Source organism: Mercenaria mercenaria, unplaced genomic scaffold, assembly GCF_021730395.1.
Source record: "Mercenaria mercenaria strain notata unplaced genomic scaffold, MADL_Memer_1 contig_3944, whole genome shotgun sequence".
Classification (NCBI taxonomy): domain Eukaryota; kingdom Metazoa; phylum Mollusca; class Bivalvia; order Venerida; family Veneridae; genus Mercenaria; species Mercenaria mercenaria.
The window spans coordinates 10,997-33,729 of NW_026462133.1; the positions used below are offsets into that span (position 1 = coordinate 10,997).

The window sequence follows — 22,733 nt, forward strand, 5'->3', positions numbered from 1 at the left end:
ATGTTCAGTTTACTTCACGTGGGGGAGTCATAGTACTAAGATCTGGAGGTCATAATACTATGACCGGAGGGTCACTTTTTCTAGCGAATAATGACCGGGGGGTCATTATTCTATTGGGGTCGAAATACTTCATATCACCGGCATATGGTGACTTTCTTTAAGCCAGCTGGATGATTTCCTTACATGGAAGAAGTCCATAATTCGAATCCACAGTAAGGTGACCTTAGACAAATATTTCTGTGGTTGATAACAGATTTCCGTCATACCGCCTGCTTAGCTCAGTAGGTAGAGCGTCGGTCTACGGATAATGGGGTCGTGAGTTCGATCCTCGGGCTGGGCGTATGTTCTCCGTGACGATTTGATAAACGACATTGTGTCTTTAATCATTAGTCCTCCCCCTCTGATTCATGCGGGGAAGTTGGCAGTTACTTGCAGAGAACAGGTTTGTACTGGTACAGAATCCAGGAACACTGGTTAGGTTAACTGCCCGCCGTTACATGACTGAAATACTGTTAAAAAACGGCGTTAAACCCAAAACAAACAAACAAACAAGATCTCCGTCATATACACATATTTTATTGTAGACAACAGATCTAGGCAAAATATTAAAATGCCAACATTTCTTTTAAAACGGCTCTATTAGGTATCAGTTTGTTTCTAACTCGTTTACAATATAGTAATATAAGCATCACTTCCGGCATGGTAGTTCCATTAATATCTGCATTTAAAAACGGCCGATTATATGAAGACTATGTCATGGAAATCTAATGGCAAGCAATCTATTTGCACAATGTACAGAATTACATTAAACGGCGATTCGTCTCATGACTTTTTTCATGAAGGCTAAATCAGGAGCATTCAGAGGCGTAAAATGTATGTATTAATAATAACAAGATTTCGCATTAAAGTTTGTATTTGATGTGTTTTCGTGGAACATCATATCAAACTGGCGAATGTTCTACATTATCTATTGATCCTTAATTCTTTAAGAATTTAATTCTATATACATATCATATTAATCATATACAAATGTATATATAGTTTAGTTAAATACTAAATTTGTTTTAGCTCGAATGTGATGAAAGCGTCAAGCTTATTGGAACCATTCTCTATCCCGCTTCTTGGAGAAACCAGTACTGGTGTGAAGTCATGGTCATGACTCTAGTAAGGTTCGAACCCATGACCCCTGGATCGAGCGGCCGACACCTTAACCTCAAGACCACCGCTCTCCGTTAAAAAATAATAGATAGCAGGAAGCATAATTTTACCATTTTAGCATGTGACTAGTGCAAACACGCTTAGCTGTATTAGACTGTTTTTACTGGACGGGCAAGTCTAGTACACAAATCACAAACTACTTTAGTTTAGTTTATTTATCAGTTATTTTAGTCAGGTTTTAGATACATTTAATTTAACGAATTAATTTGCCATAGTTAGCAGGCATAGCTTATTTGTAGTAGTATTGTTGTTGGGAATTTAATGCTATTTATCTAAAATACATTACAGTCAAATGTAATTCTTATACGACATAAAATATCATATTGAAATACTTTGAATGAATACATTAGAAAGTAAATATGGATATGACATTAATAAACAAATAAAACGAAAGCAAACTTCCGTCAAGTTAAGAAAATCAATCTGTGAAATATATTACGTAGATTGATCATAACTTTATTGGCGATGAATATGTAATTAAAGTATATGTCACCTTGAAATAAAGGTGTTATGAATTATAACCGTGTAGCGTCTCAGTGAAAGAAAGACCTTTCACACGAAAGAGAATCTGAAGTACTCAGAAATTGGGCATAAGTATCATGTCTGAATGAACAAATATTTTCTATAAAATATGTCAAGCCGTGAACATATCAACAAACTTTATCGAACTTGGTTTCCAGTTTTCTCGCCAATTCAATTTCTTATCAACATTTAAGTATCTATTGAAAACTCAGGTTATTCTTCTTGATATGAATATCAGCCAAAGTTTAACCTTCTTATTGATTATAGGTGATCATTCAGACTTGAGCAATGACGTTAATGACGTTTTTCAGTTTTCACATAGTCTCGTAGAAACTTATCAAATGAACAAAAAGACCCATTACATAGATTTAGATCTCTATTGGAAATGTGGTTTTGTTGCTTTGTATAAAATTTTGCAATTGCCTCCCTTTATCAATAAAGTATTTAAAAGGTGGACTACTTCTTTGGATTTTAATGCAATTTCTAGTTTAACATTTGCATTTGATTAATTCTGGGATAATTTAGCAAGCTGACACAGAAGGCAAGTTTTAAAACAGTATGTAGCTTCATAATTCATCTATTTCTAACCTATATTTGTAGATAAAGGGTTGTAGGAAGACTTTTATAAATTGCATCTCTAAGTAATTTTGAAGAGAATCTACATGTCAATGCAAATCCTTGACAACTTTAATACTGTTATACTTATATTAATATTATCCCTGAGGTGAAACATGTTGAATTAACTTAATTAAACTAATACTCTCTTAGTCAGGCAACCAGGATAGGAAAATCAAATTTTAAAAATACGTCCAGTGAAAATTAGACGTGAACTCGGTGAACATAAATAAATCCATATGATCATTAGGTTCATTTATGAACAAATCCATTGGTTGACCAAAATCTGGTCAACCACCTTTATTTTAAGTCATCTTGAACACTGATCAATGCACTTTGGTTTTGTTACTTGTAGAACTGCAGCAGCCGCATTGTAACGCGTAATAGGCCGGCTAAATTATGATCGTATTGAAAAGCAAATAGTATCTTTTCAACAGAAACTTTGTTTTCTGTTTAGATTTATTCAGCCGGAGTATAAAGTGTTTAATCTTTTCAAAATGATCAACGCTAAGCAAAATTTGTTAATACGTAATTCTTACCGAGAAACATAAAAATATTTAACAACAGAAAGTATTTTATTAGAGGTATGTGCAACCTTGTAGGACGGACCACCATGAAGTTAAATTTTTAGTTCGACTTGTATATGTTATGTAGAAGTTTTAGAACAATTATATTCCGTTATTACTGTTTGCAGAAATTAGGATTTGTTTGTTCTACTAAACATTCATACATGGTAAACTTCCTATTTAACGAGAACACGTTGATATCTAAATACTTTAACAGTTACTAGTATTATTTCACAGACTGGTATTGGAAGAAGAGTGATTACGACGGCTTTGATACTGTGCTGTGTGCTGTATTATGCTCTTTTTTGAAACATTGTAAATAGTGATAGTTGGTTGCCCTGAACAAAGTGAAAAACTAATTATCATATCTTTGATTAAGTTATGTGATATTATACTTTTTATAGTTATAAAACCTATCGAAGTAACTGAACAAGAAACGTCAAAGCAAAAACTGAAGTACAAAGCCAGCGATTTCGCAAATAAATGGCAACTAAAAACGCGTCAAATGTCATTTTCCAGTGTATAGCGGACTGTTCGAAGACTGACTTTCGGGAAAAAAGATGCCCTGATAATTGACTTTATTTTTTTGCACATTCACTCTATTATCATTAGAATTTCGGTTTGAATTTATATTTTTTTTTCAGAAGCACGGACGGACAAGACCAAATTTAAATGCCCCTTCCACTCATAATGGGGGCACAAAACACAGTTCACCTAACTCGTTTTAGTTGTATAGGGCATTATCTTAACCCACTGTTTAAGGATTTCTGAAATTTTGTAAAATTGAAAAATGATGCTACTTTATAAAGTATATAAGATCCCGCTTAATGTTTCAGGGATTTCAGGTCTTACAGTTTAATATGAATACACGGTAATATCAGTAATATCTAAGCATAAATGTCACTTGAAAAATCTCTTTCATTTTTACATAATGGCATAATAACCCGGCAATAGTATTTCCAATGGAAAAGAAATAGATATTTGAAATTACCTTCTTATCCAATTGTTAATGCCAAATATATTGGTGAAAAGAGTTTTCGCAAAAACGAGAATCTACTAGGTAAAATGGTTCATTATTTTTTGAAAAAAAGCAGCAGTTAGACAGCAATATTTGCAGAAACGTTTTTCAAAATGGCGGACATCATGAAAAAAAAACAAGAAAAAAAACGCTCGTACATCCTTTTGAACTTCCATCAAGTGTTTCTATGTTTTGTAAGATTTCTGTGCAATTGTAGTTTAGAAACTTTATTTTCAGTAAATATATTCTTTGGCATCATCCATATCTAATTAGTTAAATATACTACGCTTTTGCTGAAAGGATGCATCAAGAAAATTTAGATGACAAAGTTAATGCTTTTTATTTTCAAAACTGTAAACAGTTAAGGTGAGATTCCATACACATAAATGTCTAATTATGCCTTTTAAACTTTTATATGATTCGCATTTAAATTTTTCGTCCCTTTTTGACTTTTTAAATACGGTATATAACTGATTAAAAGACTATGTCGTCAAAACCTTTGGTGGCCTCTTTGGCCTAGTGGTCAAGGTCACTGACTTTTAATCGCTTGTGAGGAAGACATTAAGCTATCTTACACCACCAAAGTGCCGGCTCATGTTGAAGTAATGCAAAGTAAAGGGTCGCCTGGGGTTTGCCTCCACCATCAAAGCTGGAAAGTTGGCACATGCCCAGTGCCATTTTTTCGGTGCGACGTTATACTAGAACTAGAAAGAAATCAACACGACTTATAATACATAAGGCTAAGACCAAACTAGTTAATTTATGTGTTGTTCACAGAACGAAATAAAAGATGAATTTAAATAGTTTGGAGCTATACATAAGATATATATAAAAAACAAAACAAAAAAAAACAACAACAACAAACATGAGGCATGATTACAAACGCAGTGTACAGGGGTGATTTCGGGTCATCTTTGACAAAAGAGGTTTTATAATAGATTCACTAAAATGTTTTTTTTACTTCTAGGATGTCTTGCCCTCCTTCGGTGAGATGCTATGTTTTTCTTTTCAGAGTCTTACGAAACGAACCAGTGGAACACTCCATGATACCAGTTCTTGAAATCAAGTTCTGCGCTCTCGATATTAGTCTTTAGTCGGTTCCTACCTTTAAATGATATTTCTCTTATTAGTCCGTTTTCATGTATATGTCTTATCAAGTTTTCTTTCTATCACTGTTTAAAGTCATTTTAGTGTCTTACATATCGTGCCATTTATGATCTTCGCGTATATAACAGTGAGGATGTTGGGACCATTAACCGTTTCATCGACGCCTGTATCTTTTTGTCGATACAGCATTCGTATATATACAAACTTACACTGCTATATACATGTAGTCACGGTTGAAATGAGTTACATTCTTGGGTCGTCGCTTTTCCTATTTCGTATTCATTCCTAATTTGGCTCCGAAATACATTTCTATATGAAGTCAATATGGTACCTTCATCTCTACACATTGGATGTAAATTATTTAGTTTGTATTGATTGAGCAATTTTGTGATAGAGGGACACTAAACATTTACTTTGGTCTGTTTTTCTTTTCGTGCCTCTTTTTGTGCCTCTTTTTGTTTTTAGGGCTGCCAGGATGCTGTAACACTAGTTGACCAGTCTCGTTCTCGCCACATATATCTTCTTCTGGTAGTGAATTTAAGGTATGTTCAAAAGATGTAGCATATCTCTCTATTTTTCCACCCTTTCGAAGCGTTGTTACTTTATATTCTGTTTGCGTGCCTTGCTCACGTTGATCCCATTGCCTTACTGTACCTTTACCATTTACATCTCTTTCTTTTTCATGAATGTGGATACTCTCTAAAATTCTACTTTCGGAGTTCTAAAACCAGACAAAAAATAAAATATTACAAAAATCATCGTACTGATTGGTATGCATGTTAAACAATTTTGCTATCAAAATTGTAATTCATTCATTGTTTGGTATCTAAATGTAAAATTTGTTTTAAACGCAATGTTTGAAAAAAAAAAACAAAGAAAAAAAAATAATTGTTTAATTTTGATTCTAAAGGACTCACTGTTTTTTTTTTTTTTTTTCTTTTTTTTTTCAAATCCATCTTAGCCTCAGGGACTTAAAAGAGTAATTACTACTGTTTAAAAGCGCAGTTTTATGGCCATTGAATGTCCTTGTTTAACCTGCCTGACAACATAATAGTAGCATTTTAAGTCAACGAATGTTTCAATCATGAGAAAGCTATTGTTTACGAAAAAGTACAGAAACATGAATCTCTTACAGTACCTGGAATAGGACAATTATAACGTCTTTAATACGACGTCTTATAGAATTATAAGCCAGAATACTTTAATATAAATAAACTATTTTTTTTACAGTTACTTGTATTTTTTTATTTTATTTATTATTTGTTGGGTTGAACGTCGCACTGACACAATTATAGGTCATATGCGACTTTCCAGCTTTCATGGTGGCAGACCCAATCCGTGCATTATTTAATCACTGGCGGGCACCTAGGTAGAGCAATCGACCTTCCGTAAGCCAGTTAGATAGCTTCCTCACATGAATAATTCAACACCCCGAGTAAGACTCGAATCCACATCGGTGAGGAGCAAGTGATCTGAGGCCGGCGACCTTAACCACTCGGCCACTGAGGCTATGACTTTTAATGATAAATGAAATAACCTTATGCATCTTTTGACTTCATAACATAAACACCAGCGGCGATGTTGCTAACGGCGACAATGCTTCTATGAGATGATTGGCACATGTATGATTATCTACCAAATAAGTTTGAAATATATCGTAAAGTAAATGCCATTGTTACTTTGGATTAATTGACCAATTCTTTAAATAGATGATACAATCACAAGGGATAAATACCAATCAGGAAGAGAACTATTCGAAAAATAGAGCATTTCTAAAACTGAACAGATTATTTTGAAAGTTACAGCATTAATATTCAGGTTGATCATTTTTAATTTTCCGAAAAATGATGGCCCTATTTTTTACAAATTTTTCACAGTAAAACTTACAAAAAACACTCTCAAATTACTTTAAAAAAACCCCTGCAAATAAAAATGAGATTTTTCAATTTTCCTCCCCATATGGAAATCCCGACCAAACCCCCGGGCTTATTCAAATAAAAAAATTTAAAACAATTTAATAGTAAAAGGGGGTGTAAACTGGTCCCGGGACCGGATCATCATGGGCCTTACTATGGCCCCTGTCCCGATCATCATCCACCCCCACCGTTCTAGGGCCCGATTTCGGGGGTCCCAGTCCCCATCCCCCGGTTACGATCACTATCCAGCCCGGATTTATCAGACCTTGTTGCTAGTACCAATCCCACTACCCATGCGTTGTAGGGCCGTCCGGTACCAGATCACCACCCACCGGGTACCAGTACCACCGGTCCATCACCATTTAGGGTACTACCCATGCGGCGGGTGCCATATCCCATTTGGGGTATTTTTAATTTTATCCCAGTAGACAGAAGAGAAAGGTAATTTTTTTTTCGTAAAATGGAGGGGCCCAAAAAGGGCCTTGTTTTTTTGAGTTACTTTTTTGTCTTCTTGGGGGTTGTTGTGATTTCATGTGTGCACCCTTTGTGTCAAACCTTTTTTTTTTGGCACTGTCTAATTGATCATCCGTAGGGGTTTTTTGTTCACTGCGTCTAAAACCCCCTGCCTTCACCCTTATTTTTTTTTCCTGGAGTCTTTTTTGGAGAAATGAAGAGATAGGTCCCTGAGTTGATCCCCCTTGAATTTCACACACATCCGCCGATGATGTCTTCGACCCCCTTGATAGTAAGTTGATTTTGGCCTTTAAATTGTAAAGCTTGATCTCTTCCTGTAGGATGTTCAAACTTTCGAGGTACCCCATTAGCCTGCTGGTTTGACTTGTTGCTGAGCTTGTTCCCTGTGGTGTTTTGATCTGTTGAACTGTTTGTAAAATTCGCCTGGGTGAGGTATAAAGAATCCATCCATTTCAGGTTTCTGAGGACCATTATACCCGATTGAAAATCGGTGAAAAGTTTTCCTGTGGTACTGTTTGTGTATACGGTTAATGAATTAGTTCCCCCCTGACTTTTTCAAGTATAGATTTTTAGAGGAAAGATATCCTCCATCCTTCAAAAAAGGGACCGGGTTAGGTGCACCGCTTTATAAACCTCTAACCCATATCAGAGTTAAACGTGTTTCTTTGGGTGATCAAGAATTAAAGAGCAAATCCACATTTCCCCTATTCTTTTTTGCAGTCAATTTTTCCCTTTAATTTTCTTTGTATAGCCTAGGGCAAAAAACCTTTCTAACAAGGGTCTATTTATTAAAATCGGACGACTAATAAATGAGCATCAAAAAAACTGGGGTCAAGAAACACAAAAGCCATTTTAACGTTCATTTAGTCTACAGAAAATGTATCGAGACGTCATTTAAAAAGCTCTCATTATTTTTCGGGTCTTTATTTATCTTTTTTGACTTGAAAAATTGGGGGGGGCCTACCGGGTTGGGGCCTGAATTCGTTACCCCCGAAGCCCCCCAGGAAGCTGAGGTTAAGGGGAGCGAAAATGCAAAGCATGGAACCCGAGGAGGTAAAGGGGGTTGGATAACGGAATGGGGGGAGGACCCACCCAAACCCAAAAGGGGCCCCGGCACAACCCCCCACCCCATTGTTATTAATGGGGCAAGAGGTTAGGAAGGGGAAACAGACCAAACGCCGTGGGAGGGTCGGATGGGGCCCAGGGGCGAGGCCCCGGCCTCACGTTTCCAAGGCGTTCCTTTAAAAAAGAACCTTCATACTGCCCGCCTGCGGGGCACTTAGGTTTTGGAACCCCTTAAACCCCAAAAACCAACACCCTTTTTTCAGGCTCACACTTTTTTAAAAAAGATACCTTCATTATATTGTCAAAAAAAAATTGAAAGACCAAGAGTCTAACCCCCAAGGGAGTTTAGTAAACCTTTTGATTGGTTAAAAATTTAAAATGTAAACTTGATTCTGAATACTTAGTCCTATGCAGTTCGGCCTTTATTTTTTAAATACAAAGTTAAAAAGGGTATAGGGATCCCATTCACTAGGTTCTACGCCCGTATTTTTTTTGAAAGGGGGGGTTGACCCAAGAAAGATGGCCCCCTTACGGGGTGTCGAAGAGATCGGAAGAAAAACAGAGGCGGCGGGGCTAAAAAGCCTTCTTGCAAGACGGGGGTGAGTGGCCACGTCCGGGGTACAGATTAAACTTTAACAACCTTTACCCGGGATTGACTGGTTTAAGACTCACCACCCAATTAAATAATTTATCCCCCGCTTTCGAGTTTTTTTTAAGCTTTGATTTTTTAAAAAGGGCCCTTTTTAAGGGACCAACCAACTATGTTAGAGTAAAAAATCCCTTGTTTTTTTTCATTTGAAAAAAACAACCCCAAACAACTTTCTTTTTTTCTAAACTATTTTATTCAAGAACAACAAAAAAAACACCCCAAAACATTTTAAAGCAATTTGCCACTGTTTTTTTATAACTTTGGTCTTTCCCGGGGTTCTCCCTGATTTCTTATACCCTTTTCTTTTGGGGTATAAAACCCCTTCTTTACCCCTTTTTTAGTCTCCTTTTCCTCGGTAGTTTGTGGTGGGATACCTTTTTCTCTCCTATTCCCCTGGGGAACTGTTGGAATCAATAAATGTACAATAGCTCTGGGGTTTTTTCGTTTTTCTTATCCCTTGTACCCCTGCAGTTGGCTTCTGTGGAACAAAACCTTGTCTGGTCGACGGGGGTACAGAGCCAAAACCAAAGTTGACGCTTTTTTCCTTCAGCCGCATATCTGACCATTTGTACATGCTGGGGTATGGGGTATCTGTCAAGGTTCCCCCAAAAGGGGGGAAATTTAAGGGGTTTACGGTGGGCTGAATCGCCTGTGTGTCCTTGCTATCCCCCGCTTGCGAGTAGAAATTTGTTAGCAAAAGTCTAATTCTTACGTTGTAACTCTCGGCTTTCGTGTAGTTTGCTCGTTGGGACTTTGCTAGCAAAATGCCCTTTCCCCCTTGCATTAAAACAAAACTCTTTTCCATTTTTGTAGATCACAGTTCATACTCTGATATGCTTCTTTAATTTTCTAAAAAACCGCCCTTTGTGTTATAGTAATGGTTCCCCCAAAATTTTTCTCTACTGGTGCAAAATTTTGTTTCCCAAATTTTGTCTCTTCAGTTTTTCAAAGATAAACTATCGAGGCTGACATCCCCTTTTTATAGGTTTTTTTCAAGGCAATAAGAATGGGTTTCTGTCTTTATAAAAGGAAGTCATAAAAGGATTGTTCATTTCTCCAGGCAAACTGGCGCCCCCAGTAAATTAACCTTACTCAATATTTTCAGTAGCAGCGAAGATGATGAAGAAGAACTAAAAAGCATCGTTTATCATAACAAAAAAGAAACAAATCTTGGCTATAGAAGGGCGTGAAGGTTTTAGAAGGAAAACTAAACAAGCAAGGAAAGATCAACAATGAAAAACAACCCCTACAACAATATTTTAAAATCACCCTAAAGGGAAAAGAAAATCAAGAAAATTAAGCGCAAAGTAAAGTGTACGATTTCACATTAAAACCCATGACCGCCGTTGACGGAATCACCCCCCAATTGACAATCGTCCCATGACGGGGGAATTGTTTCAAAAAATTTAAAAAATTCATGAAACAATGAAAATTTCAAGATTCATGAGGTCAACTGCTGCTAAAATCCCATATTTCCATCCCCAAGGACCCCGAAAACCCAAACAAATGCATAGGGGTCGAATGAAATATAGAGAACATGACAAAACCAAACAACGGTCATACAATGGACAATCCAAATGACAGCGTGCTTGGCACGTCCTTGTTGTAGGAAAATCCCGCACAAAAAAAAAATACCGGGAATGGAAAAAACATTAAAAAAAAGAGCAAACCCCAAAAAATTTTTTAAACAAAAGGAAGCCAACGTTATTGGACATGTTGGAATGGGAAATACTCACCGTGGGGAAAGGGGAGTACCGACAATCCAACCAAACTTCCCCAAAAAACTTTTTTTTTTTTTTTTTTTTTTTTTTTTTTTTTTTTTTTTTTTTTTTTTTTTTTTTTTTTTTTTTTTTTTTTTTTTTTTTTTTTTTTTTTTTTTTTTTTTTTTTTTTTTTTTTTTTTTTTTCAAATTTTTTTTTTTTTTTTTTTCCCCCAACATGGAAAAGGGTGAACCTTGTTTCCCCCCCCCCATAGAAAGGGAGCAAAAGTTAACACAACCCCACCCGGAGAATTATGACACCATCACTTGTCAAGGGTTCACGACTGATTATTATTGTGAAACGGGGACTTTGGGCTTAAAAAACTGGAACCAAAGTGTAAAAAACATTTGCAGTGTTTATTCAACGGTTTTTGTGAATCTCCGTACAGGGGTTTTGTAGTGACTGAGGATTACTTTTAAAAGTGTTAATGAAAATCCAAAAAAAGCAAATCCCGGTAAAAAAAGAAAAGATTTTGTAAATCTGTAGGGGATGTCAAAAATTTCATAAAATGTTGTGGTACAAAAAAAGTCAGTTTGTTCGGGGCCCCAAAAGAAATTGGTTTGAAGGCTTTTTTGCCCCAAGCCTATTGTCAAAAAATTTAAAAAAAAATAGTTTCTCCTGAATCAAGGTCCTTCAGATTAATTTTTTTTTCTTTTTGGAGCCGGGTTTCGATACAACGAGACGTTGTGTCAACGCTTTTGCGATGAATGATCCGTAAGGAATCATTTAAACCTGCGCACTGCACCCTTTACCGAACCCGGGAAATGGTTTTGGGGGTGAAATACCTGCAAATTTTGAAATTGGTTTTTTAAAAACCCACCAAAAAAGGCTAGGGTCATAGCCACAAAAAGGGGTTGAGGTCATTTTTATCTTGGTAAATTGTCAGAACCCAACCAACCCCGGGGTCTCAGGGGGAAGCAAACTATTTCCCCTGAAATGTCTGGACGAGAATGTTTTGGGATCTTGGCTTTCCAGTTTCATTGTCAGCTTTTCCCAAAACTTTTGGTCAAACTGAAAGGGCCAAAGGTATTATCCCCAGGGGGGGCCAAAAAAGTAAAATTCCAAAAACATGTGGGACTTTCCTTTGACTCAGAGTTTAAAATCATCCTTTCGGTATGAAAACCCCAACCCGTGAACCTTTTTTAAAAAGGCATCAAAAAAGGTCAACACCATTCCATCTTTAAATGTAAAAAGGAGAGGGAAAGAAATTGTGATCAATGTAAATCTTTGAGGGGGGGTTGTAGTAATTTCAAACTTTAAAAGGGCCCAGGAGATCAACCCCTTTTTAAGAAGGGGTTCACTTGGCTCAAGTTGTTATTGTGCCCTCGCAAAACACTTTCCCAAAAAAAGATTTTTGGGTATCTTTTCAGATGCAGATATAAAAACAGCCCCTTTTTCCAATAAAGCCTCGATGGTTACGGGCCGAGCAACATCACGGAAAACCCATTGTCTGCATGCACTGTGGGAATCCGTAATCCCATTTTGTGATGGGTACAATGAGAGACCCATAGGGTTATGGTTTCTGGGGTGCGGGAAATTGGGGAAAACATCCAAAATGGGGGCAAAAATCCTTACTCTTTAAAAAAACCTGAATACATTGTATGTAAGACCTTTTCAAGATTGAAGCTTTGCAAAACCCGGGGGTTACCGGCATTGATAATAGGAAAGAAATTTTGACCAAAATGAAGGAAGCCCCGGTACAAGGTTTGATTGATCGGTTACCCCCAAGGAAACCGAAAAACCCCCGTGAGCCCTTTTTGGGTGGCCCCAATGCAGCATTTTAAACCCATGAAGTATTATTTTCCCTATGTGAACAAATAAAAAAAATATCCCCCCTCACCCTGTCATTCAAGTCGGGAGGAAATTAATGACAACTTAAGCAATAAAAGGTTTGATCAAGGGGGGTGTCCCTCCTAAAAGATTTATGGTTCCCCGTTACCCAGAATTGAAAAAGAAAAGGGTGTCACCTTTTCCGTACATTCAAGAAAGAACTTCAGACCTTCCACATTTCAAAGGGAAAGGTTCTGGTCGGGGTTTGGACTTCAGTGGTTTAAAAAGGCTTAATCTGGGTTACAAAGTCCAAAAGTGATAAAATCGGGCCCTTAAAGGTGGGCGACATGTCTAAAGGAATATATCAAGAAAACAAGGGGGGGCCAGGGTTTACCCCAAATTGGGCAAGACTCGGGGCAGATAAAAAATTAAAAGTACTTTTTCGGCCCGAAGGTTATTCTTGAAGATGAGGAAAAATCCCGGAAAAGGGGCCGTGGCCAAAACCATGCAAATGTTTGGGGGAAAGAATCCCCCAAAACAATGTCTTCCCCAAATGGGAATACTTTAACAACCAGCCAGGTTACGAGATCATGTCGACCCTTAGAAAAAAGTCCACTATTTGACTTTTTTTTAAACAGATATTTTTCTGATAAATTTATTCCGATTACCGTATTCAGAACCCCATGCTCACCAAATTGGTGTTGCAGCTTTTGTCATGCCATTGGGTTTAGAACGTACTCATTGGACGTTTAGGGGATCGGGTTTGTACTTTACACAGACATTTGTTGTAAAAATTTACGCCCTGTAAAACAACATTCCTTCAGACAGCTTTGGGCGTGACTGATAGTACCCAATGGAAAATGTAAGTATTTGCCCGGGGTCCTAAAAAACTACGGGTCGATACATTGCCAAGGGGGAACCCACAGGGTGTGCAAGGCAAAGGCTTTCCCCTGGATTAAAAACCCCCCAAAAAAAAGTAAATTTTTCAACATATGAACAAGCTGTCCAAAACGGGAAATCCTTTTCAGAATCCTGATATCCAAACCGTATCAAAAGACACAGAGAAGAAAGGCACCAAGGAATCCCCCCAAGCTTTCCGTTCATGTATCCAAAGTGTCGTGGGATCAATAAAGACTGTGCCTTACGGAATGTTCAACCGTGACATGACAAAAATGATGGAGTGCTTTCTCCAATTTTGTCGGGGTATATCGAGTTTTTGTAAAAACCCCCCTGGATTTCGTTGATCATATTCTAATTTTGAACTTACTGGTTTTATTTAAAATCCCGTGAAGAAGAAAGGACGGATCAAACCGTAAGATACGTGCATGGTAACGAACCTGACACATTTCAACTTTTTAAAAAATTTAAAAAACATTAAAAAGGGAAGCGAACTTAAAACCTGGAAACTTTAACAGCATGACTGAAAATTTTCGTTTTGAGGTGAAGAGTGTTTTTACAATAACACGGGAAAAAAAGGGCGGTACTTTTTCACAAAAAACTTTAAAATTTTTAAATGAATCAAACTGATTTCAGCATGAAACCAACAAACAAGTGTGTTGAATATAATTTAAAAAACAAAAGAATTTGTGTTAAATTTTTCGGCTTCTGAGGAAAATATCGGAGTAATTTCGAGAACAGACAAATTCCCTCACTGCGAATGGGGAAGTTCGCCAGTACATCCAAAGAGGGTGTATAAGCAATACATAAAGTACATTTTGGGTTTTTCGTCGACACTTTTGAAAAATTTATTCAAACCATTAAAGAAAAACATGGATTTAAAAGTGATTCTCTACGCCACTATGGTGATTCTTTTTGACATGTGGGAAATTTTGCCAGGGGATTTTTTGGCAGTATGAAAGTTCATTGTTCGTTTTCTGCAAGCAGAGAATGCTCTGCGTCAAGAAAAGGGACATAAACAAAAGAAGGCCAGACTGGAAAGAGTTCTCTACTAAAAAAATGAGTAAATATCTTCCTGACACGAACCGAGTGGGTCAACACGTTTGAAACCCCAATTCGTTTTTTAGTGGACATCAGGACAGAACCAAACATGAAGGATGGGAGTGATTTAAAGTCTACGTAACATTCTGACATGCTAAGGATCACCATCAGACGACAATGGAAAATAGGAGCCACAAACAAAAAAGCATCTTCAAATATGATTCAAACTAGGATTGTGTTTTCCCAAAAATCAAAAAGTTGAGGAAAAGCATGGGGTGCATTACTCCAAACATATGATAAAAAACCCTTTGGGCATACGTTGATCCAAAATGCTCGCAGTAATTTATCAGATTATAAATGGGGTTTTTTGTCAAGCCAGGGGAAATAAAAAAATTAGACTCACCCGGCAACATGGATTACAGATTGAAAAAATATTTTTATTTTTTACGATCGGGCTTTTCCGACATTTCGGGAAGGAGCGTAACGGGTTTGAACAACTTCACGGGAAAATAAAAAAAGATCTCCTTCACCAAGTAATAAATTGGAACATTACCAAAGACAAATTTTGTGGGTGCATAAAAAGAAGCATCGAATTCGTTCCCCGAAACCGTCAATTTAAAAACAACATGTCAGACGTAAAGTTGTTTTTGTTGTGAACAAGTTTTTTGTCAACATTGTTTTGAAAATGGTTAAGTTAAATAAAAAAGTGGGAAAAAAATATGTTGTCATTATTCTTTAAACCCCAGGAAAAAATATTTACTGCTTCAACACCGGGAATATTTTTATTTTTTGGAAACCAAAGGGGCGGGGAAAACACAAATTTTTCAAACAATTGATTGGTTAAAAAGGATGTGTTTTAAAATTACCACCCAAAGGGTGGGGTTCAAGAATGGGGGGGGTACCTACGCTATTTTCAAAAAGAAGGATCTTATATCAATTATCAAGGCATCCCCAAAACGACGAGAGAATTTTCACGATACCATATTCCTCATTTGGTGGTGTTTTGCGCAGTCGGGGATAAGATGAAAAAAACAAACTTTGTTTACAAGAAAGGACATCTCAAGCCCCGTGTGATTTATATCACCCAAAACATGTTTCAACAATCCAAAACAAACGAAAAAATGAGTCCCAAGCGCATTCGATTTTGTTTCAAATTATTTGAGATAAAAAACAAAATCAAAGTATTGGCAAGTCAAATTCAGTTGCCCATTTTCTCCCCCGCCTATCGAGATCCATTTTAGTTCCTCACGGAATTTAGTGATCCTTTTCATCCAAGAACTCCCCCAGTTTACAAATGAGAAAGATTCTTTTCCCTTGGGACTGTAGAAAGTCAGGACCTTTGGCACACGGGACTAGTTAAAAAAAATAACTAGAAAAAAGGTATTCACTTCAAAACAAACGTCTGGATTACCACCAAAACTTCTCAAAGTTGGAATCGCTCAGTCGGAGAAAAACTTCAAAAAAAACAAAAGTTTTTTACAAGCGGGGTCTGCAGAAAGAAAACAAATGGTTTTTCGTTGCGCCAGAGAATCAAAAGAGAATCAACATTTAGAACGCCAAAAGGGGTGTCGACACCAAACAAAAAGAACGAAACCAGGAGGGAGTGGGTTTTTTGTTTGGGGGGGTTTTTGATTCGAAGTCTACTTGTTGGACGGACAAAAGACTTTTAGAAATTTACAGGCTTCAAAAAAAATCTGCAAAAACCCCCGCCAAAAAAAGGGAAAAAAAAACTTTCAAAAAACCATTTTCCGAAAGGCAAAAAGCGATCTTAAAAAGAGATCTGTTAAAACACCCCAAGAAACACAAATCACCGTTTTAAAGTCAAAAAACAAGAAAAAAACATCGGGCAAACCCCCAGCGGACATTCCCCCCCCATGAGGAAACCGATGATCGGTTTGGACTGTCAACAAAAAAACTTCACCAAGACAAACTCCCTTTTTAGCCACCTCGATCTCGATGTGATATCAAAATCACCAGCCAATTCCCTCTCACCTATCATATCGTTGATTTCAAAAAACCCAAACCATGCAATCGAGTCCAGGGTACCCCCCCACACCTCTCTTCTCAATACCCTAAATCAAGATTTAATAACGGGTGGTGATTTTCCTGAGGTTTTAACCCATTTGATCCAAAGGGAAAGACTGAAGCAAATAACACCGGAAAACTTTGTTCTCCTTTTCCCCCCCCGAAACTCAACCCCCGATCGTTCTTCATACTTTGTTGGATTCCATCTTGGGGGAAGTCACCTTTTTTTCCCATTTACAGGGGGATCCAAGTGGAAAGTTAGCCCCATTTTCCCACGAACGAAAGATCTTTTTTTAAACAGGTTCGATCTTATCGCAAAAAAAAGCCTTTTGGGCCCCGTCGCCTATATAAACCCCAAAATTCCAGAAACAACACATTTTTTTTTTGGGGCATTCACGAAGACGGGATGCAAAAGAATGCAAAAAGTAAAAAACCGTGATAAGAAAAATGGGGCAATGGGGTTTGCTTTAGGGAAAGCACAGCCTCGTTTAGGGAAAAAACTAAACAAGAAGCGTCCAAAGATCGATCAACTGTGGGGGGAGTGCGTCAAAAAAGTTTTAAAAGGAAAGTATCCTATCAAAGCCAGAAGCGCCGTTTCATCCAAGGCGTCCCAAATTCGGGGGCTTGGCAAACAAAAATTTCCCCTCCAGAAAAAAAACAAATTTTAAATCAAAGGAGCATTTTTCCATTGTTACTTTTTTGGGGACCTGTGTTCAGCAAATTTTAAAATTTATAAAAAAATTGAAGCAAATGGCCTTTCCTTTAAAATGCGGAAAGATGAATCCTGGAAAGAGAGCAACACAAAGTCCCAAAATTACCCCAAACCAACTCACACAAACACGAAGCTGCAGAAAGACATGGGGTCTGACTACGGAGGATTTTCTAAAGTGAAAAAAACCAATTATACGGGCAAACCCCTTTCAGAAATTTCAAAATGGGTCATAAAAAGGCAGGCAACCGTCACAAAATTGCACAGAACAAAACACAAACTGTACAAACAGAAAAAAGCCTGAGACTTTGCCTAAATTTTTGATAGTGTGCCCTTACCATGCGTCTAAAGTCAAACTTCTTCTTTAAATGTTGGAAGACCATCCAGCAAGTTGGAATCTCAGGGAAAAATTTTAAAATCAATGGGAAAACCCATTTCTGGATTTTAATGATTGATTTAGTCAAAAGAGGTCCCAAAACATAAAGGATAAACCCCCGAGGACAAGAAATTTCTCGAGGGGGGAGAGAACTAAGTCCTCAGGAATACGTTTTGGGAAAGACATGCGGCATGGATGCAGAGAACGGGGCCGGTATGAAAAGGGATGGGGGTAAATTTTTTTTTAGACCAGTTTTTCTTACCCCTTTTCCAAAAAATCTAAAAACTGAAAACCCCGAGTTTCAACGTCCCAGTTGTGGGAGGCTTATTTAAAAAGGGGCGTAAAAAGGGGGTAATGCTTCAAAAATTAAATACCTCCAAAACCCTGCAGGGTTTTCGGGGTAAAAAAATGTATCGGTAGCCGAAAAAAAACAAATCCAATTTTTGATCAAGTCGATCATTTGCCGGCCGAAAACCTACACGTTTGCATAAACTTTTTCTCGAAAAATTTAAAAGACCCAAAAAAAGGTGGAGGCATTGATCTCATGGCGGCGGGGTTTAGGGAATTTTTCAGAGGTTAAAGAAAGCAAAGAATTTCGTTATTTGTTGGTGTCATTGATGGTTTTTTAAAAACCTTGGGGTTTTTTAAATTTATAATAAAAAATCAAATTTTATTCAAACGTTCAGTCTATTTTAAAATTCAGGTCACCCAAAAAAATCCTTTCAAATGACAAGGGGGTTTAAATTCAAAAAAAAAGGACTTTCAAAAGTTTTAAAGTCCAAACATATTTACTTTTTTCATACGGAAAAACCCCAACAAAGGGCCCTTTTTTAAAGAAATTTTAAAGCGTTTTTAAAAGTCGTTTTGGTATTTCACCATGAAAAAAAGGGGACGCTGCATTGATATTTTAGAGATTTGGTTCATCCCACAATCATATTTTCAGGAGACAAACAACACCCGCTCGTCCCCTGAAAAAAACAGAACCGAATATCCAACACTTGTATGGGAAAAAAAAAAAAATCAAAACCTATGTCGGTCAAAGTGGGTGGTTTTTTTCGCATAACAAAACAAAGCGAACTTTTGACAAAGGGGACTCCCAAACTGGACCCAAAAATTATTTAAGGGCTTCACACCGCCTTCTTTACCGCCAACCCTTTTTATTTGAAGTTTGGGGGGGAAAAAAAATTTAAAGGGAAACCCTTTTTTTGCTGAAATTCGACTAAAAAACAAAGATATTTACGAAATTTTAATCACCCTTTCTCGTCCACAAGGAAAGTGGGTGGAAAAAAAAAATCAAAGAAAATTAAAAATTCACTGGGAAGGTTATCCAAAAATTTGACAGTTGGATTTCCGAAAGTCATTTGGATAAAAGATCTACATTTTGACGATTCTCATCAGATTCGGCTAGCGTGGGGCGGCAGACAATAACACGCTTTGTAAAATCGTGAAACCAAAAAAAACGACTCATTTACATGTACAGATTTTTGCCATTTATTTTGTGCGGGTTTCCATATTTAACTTGTCGAAATCTGAAGAAAGGGTTTGGTTTAAATTTTGCCCCAGTAGCACACTTGGTTCTTTTAACCTCCCCATTAAAATTTTAAACGGCCTACTTCAAAGTCTAGCTATTGGTCACCAGGAGAAAATTGTTTTTCATAACGGTGTCAGTGCACTTATGGGTTTTTTCTAACAAACCCCGAGCGAATTTAGGACAAAATTACCCAAAAACCCCCTCTATCAATAAAGGGTTTTGAAATGGCTTTGGCGAAATCATCATTCCTTCTCAAATTTTCAATGGACAAAAAAGGGAATTTTCAATTTCAAAAAGGAAGGAATTTAGTAAATTTTTTTCCCGCAAATGAGGAAAAAAAAATGATCAGTAAAACATGCATTGCTGTACAATTTTGGGGGGTTTTCTTCCCCCGACACTCATTACTGAAACGTAATACTATTTTAAAAAGAACTTGAAAGACTTTTTTCCCTAAAATGTCCAATTTTTCATATAGGTTTTTCCCAACAAGGAGAGTACAAATTCAATACCCTACACAGCATGTGGGTATACATTCCATCCCATTTTTTTTACTTAAGCAAGGGGGGAAAAGCAACATCGGGAGATGTGTTCCAGGGGATAAAATCCCCTTTCCTTTCGGTGTGGATTTGAATGTGGGCGCTAAAAAATTAAATTTTTTTATTTATTCTGTCTGGCGTTTTACTTTTTGGGAGTATTAGGCACCAATTCTTCGAGTGGGTTCCATTTAAACCAGCAAGAAAGATTCAAATCATGTTCACGAAGAATTTGTTAATTTTTCTTATGTCCCCCCCCCAAAAACCAGTTTTTTAGAAATAGGTAAAATTAAGGGGTGACACTGGGCAAACCGTCGGGTTTTTTTTGCAAGTCTATGGAAAGTTTTCTTTTTCGAAAGAAACACGACTTAAATTTACAAATGATTCCGTGTATGTGGGTTTTTCCCCGCCAATAGGCATGGGCTTGGTCTATCTTTAAAACAGCTTAAAAAAAACATCTCCTTTGGGGAAACTATGGTTTTATCAGCAATTAGGGCTCTCAAACAGAAGGGTTGGGCAGTAAGGATTCATTTAGGAAAAAATCCAAAACAGGTGTTAAAATTGTGGAGTTAGGGCCTGAAGTCGTTTAAAGAAAAACTTTTTCCTTTGGGGGGGAAACTTGATCAAAACAAAAAAGGTTCAAAACCCAAGGGCCCCGTCGCATACTCATTCCCCACATCGTGGAAGAAGGGGGTGGTGATACCCCAAGTGGGCGTGGGAAAAAAAAGTTCACAAAGAAAAATCTAGACCTCTTTATATTTTCGACTGAAAAAATAAGGCAACACGGTTTCTTCGAGTGTAGCAAAACGAATTGATTTTTCTGTACCCCAACCCCTGTAACCAGCAAGATGGACAATAGACGAACATTACCCCATTTTTTGGCTCTGAATAATTCACGCCCTCGAATTTTTATTCCCCCACAAAGGAAAAGTGGAAAATTTAAATCATTCCCATTTAATCAAATTCAAAGTGGGGTAAGGCTAGGACAACCGGAGGGTGGCACTGAAACTTCTGTGGTCAATAAATTTTTTACAGTTGTTCAGTAGCATTTACTAAACTTGAAAAAAACTGATTCGACCAACACACACACCTATCCGTAAGAGCTACTTTGAAAATTCCCCGTCCCACAACAAAAAAATTTAAAAAAACCCCAACTGCGGCGTTTGAATCTGGGATAAAGAAACCGGTCATATCAGGCTAATCACGGGCGCACTAATAGGTGGGAAAAATCGCAAACTGTATGCCAAAGCAAAACCTGTAAACACATTGGAAATTACTCGGATTTATTTACAAAGAAATACCTCTCCAATGAATTTTAAAAACGCCTCAAGTTGAAAAGAGCCCCCACCCACCCTTTTCTCAGGGGACAGCCAGGAAAAGTTTATATCCCGCAAGTGGGATTAAAGGAGGACGGTTGAATTGCTTCCTCTGGGGGCTAACAATTGAATCAGGCCATTACCAGCAAACATGAAATCCCCAAAACGATCGCTTAGTGAAAACATTACGATCCCCGATGGCAAAGATCTAAAATTTGATGATCCTTGTTCTTGGACAACTTTTTAAAACGACTCTCATTTTTTTATGGTGAGAAATGCAAATAATAGACCCCCACCCCAAACCCGTTTGATTTCAGACTTTCCATTGTCTAAACTAGAAGCAGTATCGACGGAAAAAACCATTCAAACAAACCTTCCAACCAGATTTGAAAATGGAGAAATTTGCGATCCTTCAGTCATTACCAGGGAACAGGAGCTCTCGGGCCAACGTCGATTGGATTGACTATGATAGAATATAAAAAGGGTACACCTTGGGGTTTTTATCTCACGCAGACAAGGTTGCGAGGAAAGGCAACTTCCCCCCAAAAAACGGGGGAAACCCGAGGATAGATCTTTTAGTTTGACAAAACTTCCCAGCGCGTAACTGGTATGTAAAATTCGCAATCAAATTGAAATCAACGGAAAGAGAGAAGTCGACAATTATTAAAATGGTGGTTGCCATGCCAGACAACTCGAGAAAATGCTGGAAAAATAAATACCCGAACCCAATTTTAAAAAAAAACCGAAGAAAATACGAGACACCTTAAACAATGTGTTGGGAAGAATTCAAACAATGATCTCCCATGAAGTGCATAAGAACTGTTTTGGATGAATTTGGATCATCCAGTCAGTTACAGCTCAAATGTTTTGTTCCATCTACGGACGGTGGGTGGAGTTGTAAATGAAAAAGCTCTCAACAACGAATCTCACAATTCATGGGAAAAAAGGTATCCTAAACGGAGCCCTGACGTGCAGGCATTAAAAAGAAACACCCCCGCAATTGGGTAGATATAAGGACAATTACCCCTCACAATCAGATCTACGGGGAAAGCGGGTGAGTTTATGGGGAATCGAGTAAAGACGCTGGAATATGAATCCCCTGAACTTCAATAACTTTATAAATCTTTTATTAAACACTCAATGGGAAAAAGTGTCCCCAAGGTCACTACCCAGCAAAACCCTGTCACGTGAAACTTTCTAGAAAACACATGACCCGATAAACCTGGGGAAATTGGTCTATTTATTCAGAAAAAACAGCCACTACGTTGACTCTTAGGTTACCACCCTTAAAGGAAAACTATTTTAACCTTCTTGGACAACAATCCCGAAGTGGATAGGAAAAATACGACTTCAAAGGGAACAGTGCAGTGGGTGTTTACGCAATTTTTTGGACGCTTTTGCCCGGGGGATATAAATTTTAAAAAATATATGACACAAATTTCGTTTAGAGCCAATAATTGGGATCTCAATTCAAAGAGTAGGAAATTGGTAAAAAAATTCAGGACATTGTTCAAAAATAGTCCTAGCTAAACCTGAAAAATTGTCATTTTGTACACAATCAGTTGATAAACTTCTTTAGCTTTGTTTAAATTGTTGTGGGGTTAGACAATGAGTATTTGTACCCT

General features: G+C 37.4%; 1 protein-coding gene across 1 annotated transcript in view; it reads right to left on the reverse strand.

Annotated features, from left to right (window-relative positions):
- Positions 1-576: 576 nt before the first annotated feature.
- The window catches only part of LOC128553563 (uncharacterized), a 39,945-nt gene continuing 17,788 nt past the window's right edge, over positions 577-22,733 (reverse strand). Inside the window, exon 11 of the mRNA XM_053534745.1 lies at positions 577-5,767. Coding sequence (XP_053390720.1) covers positions 5,456-5,767 — 312 coding nt within the window. The 3' untranslated portion in view covers positions 577-5,455. The remainder of the gene's footprint in view (positions 5,768-22,733) is intronic.